Here is a 12,233-nt window from a genome sequence, read left to right as displayed (position 1 = left end):
TAGGTCATCAGCGTTGGTAAGGATGATGGTACAAGACATGTATACAAGCATCGCAGAACTTTTAACACTCATAACTCGCCAACAACGCAAGCAATCTTAATTTTCGGTTTAAAACTTCCTACCAAGAGACCTTTGGAATGATACCAAGCCTGGCCTCAAAATTAAAGTTAGTAAAAAGTGTTTTCAAGTAGGCTAACTTTGATATCATTCGAAGGAAGTTCTGAACTGAAATCCGTTGTTGGCAAGTTATGAGTGTTTCAAGTAAACCACATCTTAACACAACTTAAAATTAGTTTTTTACTAACCCTAATTTTAGGTTGTGGTTAACTTGAGCAACTTAAACATCCTTTGTAGCAATATACAAACAAAATGTAGACCATTGTTTTGATGAGTATTGCACATCCACAAGTAGGTCCAGGTTCAGGTCCTTTGGACCTACACAATGCCTGGATCTATAGTTTCTGTACTGGTATATATATACCCACCCCTATGTAGTTGGAATGTAGTATTCAAAGCTACATTTTTCTTGCTCATACTCATAGCTCTTGGAGTTTAATTTCTGATAGCCAGACAACAAAACAATAGTACAACAATAATGTTTTTGTTTTGTATTTTCTGCACTTAATACGTTGATTGCATAAAAGAGTGGCATTCAAAATTTGCGAACAAACTTTTTGCACCACAGGGAAGACACTACGTATGTGCTATAGTTTGCTTCAAAATGCTTTGCAAGGTGTACATCATCTTATACATACATGTATAGCAAACAGTTGTCTAAATTTGTAACATTCAGTCGAGCCATCGTTGACAACAAGATTGAGGAAGAAGATTCATTTCAATTTATAACATGCCGGTTCCATGATTTTGCTTCCTTTTTAATACACCGTAGCCAACGTTTCAAACACTGGTACTCCAACCATTTTGCTTCTCAAATATAATTAGGACTATTTCAGGTTATATTTTGCTCCCATCCAAAACTTTAATCTGTTGTAGAACAGAGACTATGTCGGATTTAAACCCCTCCGTGCTGCACACAGGGTTTCCCTCCAGGTCCAGTACAGACACATTGGTGCAGCTTGCCAGAGGTGCCAAGGCTTGTGCTTTGGCTATACCTGAGGAAAGAAGTTAAGGACTACAAGTGCAACTAAAGTATGTGTGCCCAACTAAAGCATTCCACTTATGTGCAAAAGGAACTGCAGGGTGATCATATGGCAATCATAGCATCAGCTATAAATACAAACAAGTGGCCGTACGTATCGTACTCTGTGACGTATTTATGGTTTCCGCCGCATCAGTTACAATATAAATTATGCCGATGATATGTACAGTCCCGGTAAGCCAAATAACGATAAACAGAAAAAGAAAACTAAGCCCTAATATAACCAATAGCTTACCAGGACAAAGTATATACTTGTTTATCATAACAATGGCTCTGACCAATGCAATATGCTAGGAAGCCAGAGTCTAACGTCTGTTTAGGGATTCCTCTACCGCGACAGCTGTTCTCACATAGCCCCATATATGCATCATGTAACATTTGCTTGGCAATATCCAATTACCGCAATGCCTAACATGCCGAAATAACGCAGACCTGTACCAATATACCGAGAGATGCAGGGGTGATATCTGAAATAATTACATTGATTATAACAACAGCTACCATGATAAAAAAATGCAGACGACATGCAAAATTACATACGAATGCGGCAAATGGAATATGGAGATACAGATGTGAACACTCATCACATTCACCGATCACAATACTCCGTCAACGGAGGTTACCCTCCTGTCACAGAGTAATTACTTTTCAGGTCTACTTGCTCAGCACACATGTTGACAAGAAAGGATATGTGAAGGTAAGTTCAGGGGAGTGAAAGAGGCCATTTACATCAGAGTCCACCAACCTTCCCTTGACTGAGACTGGGGACGATACCGACTTCCAAGCACCTTTGACCCTTTGCTGACGTCACACTTCTGATGTGTGACTTAGGCTTTGGGTCATTTCAACTTGATAAGGATCAGAGGACTGATCAAAAGCTTGTTGGTAAGCACTTTATTTTGTGTATGGATATATGGTTTGAAATTGTAACATAAGTCTGATCTTGATGTTATTGGAGTCAGTGAGGAACATGGAAACATAAGAAAGGATACGGTTGTTCCTGAGGGAAACCCTCCCCAGTAGAGGCATGTTGGTGAGTCCTGCTATACTCTCTATGTTGTTGTTGTCAGCCAGCAGTAATTTCAGACACTGCAACATGTAGACTGGGATGTCCAGGGTGGTCAGTCGGTTGTTGGACAGGTCCAGCTGCACTACGAGTGTCATGTGATCCAGGTGACGGACACATGTCAGACCCTGACAAGAAATTCAGACACATATATAGCACATCAAAGATTATATTTCATGTTACATTCATGTAATAAAAGGTTACCGGAACACTTTTCAATGATAACAAGTTAGGCCACACCAAATCTATTTGTTGCTTCTTGGATTTTTTCAGAAAAAATTGGACTAATAGGTCGAAAAAAAATTAAAACAATTTTTTTCCAAAGGTCTGCGGCGAAGATATATGGCATAAATAACAACAAAAAACAGCATGAGTAGTTGGCATGTTTTATGCAATGTATTCCTTCCTTTGACTTGTTACCAATGTTCTGAATAAAAGGCATTGTTGTTAGACTGAAATCATGTGTATGTGGCTCTGAATGGTAATATTTACAGCTTTGTGATAGCAAAACCTGTATTATTTTTTCTGGGGACTTAATTAATTTTTTTTGGACAGGCAAATACGAGAAGCAACAAATAAAATTGTTGTGGCCTTATTAAGAAAAAGTAAACCAAAGAGGTGTTTACCTTCCCGGACAGGTCCAGTTTGTTGGTCCCCTCCTCAGACTGCATGACAGTGTTTTCTATGAGGAACCTGCTACTGAGGTCTGAGTAGTAGTTTCTCCTGTAGCTGTCCAGGGATGTCAGCTTATCCACATACTGTAGGGTCTGCTCCTGGTATGTGATGGGATCAATGGCTCTCATCAGCAGTACTACGGACAAGATGGCCCCTGTGGAAAACAGTCATAATAAAGCAATACTGTTAGTAGAGCTGTGTACCTAAATAAATTTTAGATACAGAGTTTCAGTACAAGTCCGGACCTGAACATGTTCCTTAACAAGTTTGATAAGTATCTGTATGTTATAGATATAGCCAACTGACTTTTATAGTAATAGATTGTCATCTTTGAATGAAGAATTACTTACTTGAACCTCAAAAACGACTTTTTCTGAGTTTTCAACTGCAAGATAATCACAATTGTCATCATTGATTCTGGATCAACCTATCTGTAGTCTTAAATTAAAAGTGGTGTCCACTAGTGCTTTAGTTAGTTCAGGTACAGGTACAGGTACACAGGTGTTTAGGTCCAGACCTGTACCTAAACAGTTTTATAGGCATGGTACAGGTATGGGTATTTTGGTACACAGCCCTAACTGTAAGAATATCCCAGCAGTCAGTATGTACAGCACAGTGGGTCACTAGTGAATACCTGAGAACTACTGCAAGCACTGCCATGACCTAAATCACATAGAATAAGTCACCATAAAGTCTTACATTTGTTGTCAGGTTCAAGTTCATGTAGCTGCTGACAGGACTCCAGTTCCTGTTGCAGGACAGAGGACTTGGCTACACTCAGCTCTGACCTGTAAAGATATTCAAGATTAACAAACAAGATTTTAAATGTCATCGATATTCAAGAGTAACAAACAAGATTGTAAAGGTCATCCAGGTACTGTATATCATGGGTAGGGGATTCAAGATGACTTTATTGGTTATGTTGATGAAGGTTAGACCTCCAGGTAATAAGATATGATTTGAAAGACACTGGATGGTGTCTGAAACGTCTGACCGTTTCTAAAATCATATCCAGTTGCTTGAGTAACTACTTTTGGCGACTTTATCCGTTTGTCGCAGTTACAAGCTGAATTAGAAAACAACGTTGAAACATCAGCTAAACGTCACTTTTCTCCCAAAAAATTGATTTGCAATTATCAATACCATAATTAGGGAAACATATAATTTCATCTATCACAGTTGTGTTCAATTGCATGTAGAATAATGATGTAGAGACATGACAGGGTCTTTGTCTTACCTGAATAACTCTTGACTTTCTGTGATGTCTCTACTAAATACTTCAGGATGTCCTGTGGAGGAATAGGAAAAATAAACTGTGTTAGCTTCCTTAACACAATACAAAAGACAATGTCTTTATCAATTGACATTTCATTCTTGGTAATGATCCATACCAAGGTTGTGGCCAACCTAAAATCATTTTCCGTCACCTTGATTTTGAATGGAACTCCTGTCGAGCGCCGAAGGCAACTTCCTCTGATTTTGGGGAGATGTTTGCAAAATTTCAAGTTTTTTTATATCTTTACATACATATCGATTTTTATCCGTCGCAGTCGCAGAGGACAGAATGGGCAATTTTTTTCCATCCACAGCTGCAAAATTCCGTCAAAGGACGGAAGAACGGGTGCTGGCTACAACCCTGATCCATACCACATAAATTTTTTAGTAGGAAACTGGGAAAATCTGACGTAAAAGTCACCTTTTGAGAAACAATCAACAAAAAAGATTACAGAGAAGTTTCAGCTTACCTGCTCCTAGAACACATTCCCTGCCCACCAGCCCAGCCTCTGTGTCTAACGTCACATGTATGTGCTGATCTCTGTCTGGTGTCAGACTGTGTTCTGGAAACTCAAATATCTGAGGTGCAGTGGTTAAGGGGTACTCACTACTCAGTGGACATTACAGAAGGTTCTGTGTGTAAAGCTGCAAGTTATTCCTTTATTAAAGCTGTGTTATTAAGTCTTAATTTGTGATCTTTTCAACATCTTCTTTTAAAGTAATGTCAAGTCTTAAATTGTGATCTTTTCAATATCTTCTTTTAAAGCAATGTCAAGTCTTAGCTTGTGATCTTTGAACATTCAAGTTTGCCCTACAATATCTCAAGAAACCATAGAAACCATAAAAGCATGACAGGATTTGAACAGATTCATCACAAGCAGTGAATGGTTTAAAGCCTTCACACCTAGCCTACTATAGAATCATCTACAAAACAAGACAGGCTCAGGCTGGTTTTTTAACAGAGCTAGAAAAACATTCATCACAAGCAATGTATGATTTGTGAACCGGTGCAATGGCTGAGTGGGTAGAGTGTTCGCCTTGCATTTGGCAAATCATACCAAAGACTTTAAAAATGGTACATGCTGCTTTCTCTGCTTAGCACTCTGCACTGATGAGGAAGAAGATAATGGGAGTTAAACACACATCACTACCAGTGGAACAGCCCCCTGCTGTAGTGGCTTGCACAAATGTGTGGCCCAAGGGCTACAGAAATTGGGATGGGTGCCACCCCAAAGCATCTGCACAGATGTACATTGTCAAGCAACTTATTAATAAGTGAATGATTTTAAGCCATTTCACCTAGCCTACTATAGAATCATCTAGTAGACAAAAATATTACATTAATAATTTGTACATTTCTCCACAAAACAAACACAACTAATGGCCATTAGCAAAAGGATACCAACACCTGTTCAAATGTGTCAGTGCCACGTGGGGTGTGCCATCGCCCTGTGATGACCTCACCATCTTTAACTACATTGAGGGTTGCAGCAGATGCCTGAAAGGTAAGAAAATCTCTGTCCTCAGTTGAGAGGGAAAACAATGTTAACAGTACGTCAATGAAGGTTCGGCATCCAGGTAATAAGATATGGCAAAAAGCAGCAACTGGATATGATTTTGGAAACGGTTTAGAAAAGAGGGCCTACGTATGGAACTTTCCGGCACTTGGGACATAGCGCTACCCATAGCTTGACTTGGTCTTATGTTTTTTCCTATTGGACATCTACAATTGTCTTCAGCTCTTTTGCATTCATAGGGTGTAAAAGACCAGTTTCTCCCAGATCTCTTCAGTGTCACTAGCGAAAGGTGGATGCTATCCGAAATGTCTGACCGTTTTCAAAACCATATCTAGGTGCTTGAGTAACTGCTTTTTGGTTTAAGATTAACAGTACTAGTAAAATAATGCTGTAAGACTATAATAATTACATTAAGTCCTCTGTTGAATATTTTAGCATACAATACTTATACAATGTACCTTTAAATGCTTTGAGAAGGTTGCAACCAGCCGGTTTAATGGCCGACAGACGTGGAGACACCTGATAGACTGGTCTCTCTCAGCTCGGCCAAGAAGCCACCTATGGTAGAACCAGGCACTTTGGTCGTTGGGATCTGTGAAGAACGCATTCTGGGCCAGCTCGTGTTCTGTGGAAACAAAGTAATAATAATGATCAGAAACTATATGAAATTCTGTTTCATGCTTGAAATCCATCCAAACAATCCAAATAACACTTATTTGATTATTAAGGCCACACCAATTTAATTTGTCAGTTCACGGATTATTAAAAAATAGAAAAATACAACAAGCGGACATCATAAAACTAGAGAGTTGGGAGGAAACTTATATATGATTGTTCACTCCATAAAACTGAGTGCACCAAGGCACAAACCTGGTCCCTTTGTTTCCATTATGTTTTTCCAGTTAAAGCATTTTTTTTTAGTTTTTTAAAATCAGTGAACCAACAAATTAACTTGGTGTGGCCTAAGGTCTAGTAAACCTGACTACCTACTTCATCGCAATGCCCAATCTTTTTTTTTTTTATAATGAGAATCTTTTTTTAACAACCATTGCTTCATTCTCATTGGCATTTCAGTGACCGTCTGTCACCTTCTTCAGGGCAATTCTTACTGGCTCATATTGTACTGCAGGACAGATGTCGCTGCTCACAGTTCAGATGTGGCCACAAAATGACAAGTATTTACATATGTACAGACAGCTCTATGCAAAATATTTACAATGGTTAATTGACAACTGTTATCGATGTTCAACACCCCTTTGCATATGAGACCGCATTGTAAATATTTTGCATAAAGCTGTCTGTATAGGGTGAAGAAGGAGACAAACGGACACTGAAACGTCGGTGGGAACAAAGCAATGGTTGTGTAAAAAGAGTCTCTTTATTCAAATGCACTCTGTCTACATGTAGTTTGTAGGAAATGAAGAAGCCTGACCCTGTAGAAGTGCAGTCTCCTCCACCCCCTGGGGCTGCTCCATGTCGGGGTGCACCAGGGGCAGCAGTTTGCTGCGGTAGTGCCAGGAGGAGTAGTTGGAGAAGTTGGAGCTGATCTTGTCTGTGCTGAACTTCAGCTCCTCCTGTGGGGGGATGTTGGCTCGACGGACAACAAACCTCCGGTAGTCCCAGCAGTGGACTGGAAAAAAAAGCAAGGTTGTACATACAGTAAAACCTTCGGTAGTCCCAGCAGTGGACTGGAAAAAATAAGTAAGGTTGTTGTACATACAGTAAAACCTATCCGTAATAAGGGTGGGTCCGGATACAGTGTACTGGTACAAAACCAGTCTTTCTTATTGGATCGGTCCAGAAAAACCAGGCCTGAAAAAGTTCGGTGGACCGGATTCCGAACCGTTTGGAAAATGAACAGATTATATGATCAGGCATTCACACCTTTCAGGGCTTACCAGTCGAGGACAATAACAAGAGCAAAGTAGAGAAGAGTCTAGAGACTACAGTCATTTCTATCAAGTTTTACATTCAATAGTACAGAGGCAGTTAGCCTTGTAGGATTTAAAAACGCCAGTTCGAATACTCCACAAAACAGATGTCTTTGTTGCAAAATGGACCATTGTTTTGAGTATCGTGCATTCACAAGTTCTCACGTACTGAATCAGGTTTAGGTCCAAACCTGGACCTGATCCTCCGGACCTGAACTGGACGTGTACCTGAATTTTCTGTAAGAAGTCCCCTAGTCCCCTAAAAAGGTGGCCACTCTAAAGAAAAGGCTGATGAATTAATTGACTACAAGCAATTAGTAACAAATGCTTTCAGTGCCCACTGCAACTGAGACACATTTAATCACATACACATGTAAACACTGAACAGGTAAAAAACAAAAAGACTGAAGATAAAAACATTGTGAGACAAACATGCTGAAGTGACCATTAACACAAGTTTGACTGTTGTCACAACAAAACTTCTCAATGATCAAATAACTGACAACTATACAATATTAAGAAAGCTTACAATTCCTTTCATCATACTCCAGAAACTTGCCACAGAGCAGCAGCTCCCTCTGCCAGTTTGGCTGGGGCATGCAGTCCATGACCCAGCACCTATGTTCCCACACACTGTAAGACTTGGGGTTGGACTTCAGGCAGGTCTCCAGGAAGGACAGCTCATCCTGGTACAGCTGCTGCATCTCATCTGATGACCTGGGAGGGATGGAAACAAATAGTACAATGATCTAACTATCTACGACCACAAAAAACATTTATTGTATAAAGTTGTACCATTTGTGACATGAGTAGTCACGTAGGGGTGGGTCCCGGTCCGGACCTGAACCTGATTCACTATGCAAAAACTTGTGAATGGACGATACTCAGAACAAGGGGCCATTTCGCTACAAAGAAATCTGTTTTCTGGAGTATTCGACTCCCAATTTAGCGTTTTAAAGTCCTACAAGGCTAACTTCCTCTGTAAGATTGACTGTACAAATTGGTAGAAATGACTATGAATTCTACTCTACTTGATCCTACTTTGCTCTAATGTTGACCGGTAAGCCCCAAAAAGTATGAATGCCTGATCATATAATCTATTCATTTTCCAATAGGTCCAACATCCGGTCCGCCAAATTTTGTCAGGTATGTTTTTTTTTCGGACGGGTCCAATAACCCACCCCTACTCACATGTAAGCACAGTTATCTGTCTGTAAACTTCATAATGTATGGAAGCTACATTATCATAACATTATCATCATGAAAACAATACATGTAGTTTCGAAAAGGTTTGTAACATTGTAAACATTAAATTCCTTCAACTACACAGATGTATACGCTAGATATCAGCACAATAACATTATAGGGAAGACAAGAAGTTGCTGTTTTACTTGTCCTTGTGGAAAGCCTGGAAGATTTCCTTCCTGTAGTTCCACATGGTGAGGAAGTCAGAGTTGTGAGCCAGGATACGGCCCGTCAGGTCCAGGGCCTCACCATCATGCTCAGCATTCTTTCTCTGGGTCAAATCATATGGAAAATGATAAATCATGTCAGCAACATGTCATAATTCAATAACATAACATGTTATAAAGTTTGCAGTAAAGCAATCCCTGTTCTATTTTTTATAAGTCTGCAATAAACATCATCATAATCTTATTTACAGTTTTTATACTGACATTCATAATTTCTTATTAGGCCATGTTAATTTGAGTATATGGATAACATCCAATGGGAATCAAAAAACTAATGCGAGCATGCCAATAAAATAAAGTTTGACTAAAAAAAAGTTGCCTTCATTATGAAATGTGGTCAGGAAGGTTGAAACCGTTGAACAGATGACTGAACATGCAGAATATAGTATACACAACAATTATATTATATAGATTCATTTTTGCTCTTTCATATCTTTGATCATGGAATGTTCTTTGGAATTACAATTGTATTGATAGACATTCAGTTCAGTTCAGTTCATCCTCATATGAGGTGCCATTAACAATGTCTGACCATGCATCTCTATCTAGCATGGCGGCTAGCAGGTTGTAGTCCTTTAAAGTAATTAAACCGACCTCCTCCTCCAGAACTTTCTTGAGTGTCAGGTTCGGTCGTCTTTTTGATTTTTCTCTTTGCGTCGGGTTCCCAGAGGGGAACTTTGGCGGCCATCTCCTCATGACGTGACATTAGTACAAAATAAAAGATGATGACAAGGCTATTAGTTAGTTTCTAGATCCTAACCTTTTCAAACAGCCTTCCTGTGGCAGCCTGGTACTTGCTGAGTTTCTCTTCCCTTTCTTTCCTCTTGGCCTCCTGCTGTTCAGCAGTCGTCTTCACCTTCAGTCGTCCATGCTAGATAGATGTACAAAGTTATAATAGTAATACAGAGTACAGAATTTCTATCTAGATTTTGTAGTACTATTTCAAAGAGGCAGTGAAAAAAGGCCTTCAGCTATTCAAGTGAGTCCATATGTTTTACTTGAAATGTTTTATTGGTCTTAATATGGTCTGTGGGTATCTAGATTTTCAGCATCTTGACAGATTGGTCCCCAGCCAATCAGGACAGTTCGGCACCAGATCTTGGACATGTTAAGGCTAGTTAGGGCTACAGTTAGAGTTAGGTTTAACCCTTCTGGACCGGGTTCTGAATAAGCCCTTTCACAGAGGTTACCACGCACGCAAATGAAAGAGGAACTCTGGATAATCTGTCAAAGTTGAACGCCCTTTAATAGACGTAAATAGTCTTGTCTCTACCATTGTTTGATTTGTGTAACAATGTCTGGAACGTAGTAATGGCGCCTGGAAAAGGCGGAATGTTTATGTTCTGGGGCCTTCAACTTTGACATATTACCCAGAGTTCCTCTCACCCGCGCATGCGTGGTAACCTGCGTGAAAGGCTTATTGTTCTCATCGACAAGGGGCTGACCTGTCCGGGAACTGAAACGTCAGGGTTCTTGTATAATAAACATCACCTGATTTACCATAATTTGCAATTCTAGCAATAACTACTAGCATACTGTGATATTCACCTGCTGTTTTAAGTACACGTTAATCTTTAGGATACTTTAATAAAGAACAGCAGGTCTATATCATACTGATGACAATGGTTTATCTAGTATTTCCTGGATATTATGAGACATGCCAAAAATACATGTGACACCTTGTGACAGTCCTCAGCCAGAAAGGTTCAGCATTTCTTTCTGCGAGATATATATCTAACTGATCACAAAATCCCTAGTATAATGCTTTTAATCCCCATACAACTACAAATTTTCTCTTCATCCTTAAAACGCAGCCCTTAAAACGACCCAAAGCAAATACACCTCGGCACACCCACCATTTTCCACTGCTTCCTGATTCTCCAGAAGCACACCTTTATGGAAGGGACCACAAATTTCTTTAGGGGAGTATTTGTGTTCTGCTTAGAGTTATACATTCCGTATGTCCCATCAAATACATCCATTACTACTACTTAAAGTAAAACAAAATATTTCATAATCGTATTTTATGTATAGTTGGCTGGTTAACTTTGATTTTTGAGACATAGTTTAAATGTAAAAAGAGGGAGGTTGCTACACTATTTTTGGGATGACCCTATTCAATGACGTAATCATCATGGCGGACGAGGGCGAAGAAAATCTGAGTCCGGCAGAAAAACTGGCCAGAAAACACAAGCAAGAGAGGAAGGAACTCCAAGGTGATGATCCTTGTATTTTATATAGACGTAGGAATCATCAGTGGCCGTGCTGTGCTAATATATCAACCGAGAAAGCTTTTAGCGACAGTTGAATTGTGGTGAATGGATGAGGGGGGGGGGGGTATGACCGGCTTTTCATACTCCGATACCGGATACAGCACTAGAGAAGGCGTTCGTTCGTTTTCAGCGGATGATCTGAAGGCGACAGCGTGGTCAACTTAGACTAAATAAATAAGCAGTGTTACAGATCTCGGGCTGTCTATGCATAGACGTCTACGCTGTGGTATTGGGCCGTTCCAAAAAATACCCCTATACAGTCCAATAGTCCGAAAATTATGCTTCAGGTCAAACCCCCTAATTCCAAGAGTCTAAACGGATTTACTAGTATGTCCAAGGAGTCCAGTCCTACGTCGTCAACCCCCCCTGTTTTTTTTTATTTTTGGAATGGCCGTTTTGGTGAGCTTCTGTATTATAGCAGTAGTCACGAGGTGTACACCTCTTATCTGTCATCTTGTGTGCCGTAGACATACAAAACAAGGTGTGTTGATCGAGTGCAAGAGATGCAAAATTATACTGCCCTATTTCACAGACATTTTGAGAAAACAAGTTGCACAAAACTTTTGTTCAGATTGTACCCAAACAAAGTGCACTAAAAAGTTGCCATTTTTATCACAAGAAGGAGAAAAACAAAGACAAATGTGTCAGCTGCTTATACAAACATTATGAAATTTTCTACTCCATTAGCCAAAGTCCAACAGATGAAGAACTCTGTCCCTAAGAACGATAAGAAGAGGAAGAAGCAGCTGACAGTCGATATCGCACAACTGGAGGCTGAGCTGGATGAGAGACACCACAGGGAGGAGGAGGAACTGCAGGCAGGGGCTGGTGATGTGGGCGAAGAGGTTGGTATTATTAAAGTGAA

The 12,233-nt window shown here is 39.9% G+C and overlaps 2 protein-coding genes across 2 annotated transcripts in view; one reads left to right on the top strand and one right to left on the bottom strand.

Annotated features, from left to right (window-relative positions):
• Nucleotides 1–235: 235 nt before the first annotated feature.
• LOC118417163 (geranylgeranyl transferase type-2 subunit alpha-like) lies at nt 236–11,092 on the bottom strand. Its single transcript, XM_035822584.1, has 13 exons — nt 10,952–11,092; nt 9,856–9,966; nt 9,015–9,139; nt 8,153–8,340; nt 7,125–7,322; nt 6,151–6,317; nt 5,578–5,673; nt 4,646–4,754; nt 4,138–4,189; nt 3,600–3,688; nt 2,852–3,054; nt 2,152–2,353; nt 236–1,112 (listed from the first exon to the last, which is right to left on the bottom strand). The coding sequence occupies exons 1-13, from the start codon at nt 11,075–11,077 to the stop codon at nt 955–957; spliced, it is 1,824 nt and encodes a 607-aa protein (XP_035678477.1). The 5' UTR covers nt 11,078–11,092; the 3' UTR covers nt 236–954.
• Nucleotides 11,093–11,177: 85 nt separating this feature from the next.
• LOC118417164 (deubiquitinase OTUD6B-like) overlaps nt 11,178–12,233 on the top strand; it is a gene marked incomplete in the record, with an annotated part of 5,648 nt that continues 4,592 nt past the window's right edge. The window contains 2 exon segments of the mRNA XM_035822586.1: nt 11,178–11,311; nt 12,056–12,213. Of these exon segments, the coding sequence (XP_035678479.1) occupies nt 11,203–11,311; nt 12,056–12,213 (267 nt within the window).

The sequence above is a fragment of the Branchiostoma floridae genome, chromosome 6 (assembly GCF_000003815.2).
Source record: "Branchiostoma floridae strain S238N-H82 chromosome 6, Bfl_VNyyK, whole genome shotgun sequence".
In the NCBI taxonomy this organism is placed as follows: Eukaryota; Metazoa; Chordata; class Leptocardii; order Amphioxiformes; family Branchiostomatidae; genus Branchiostoma; species Branchiostoma floridae.
Note: the sequence above shows the minus strand (reverse complement) of the source record. Positions and strands in the feature narration are given on the sequence as shown.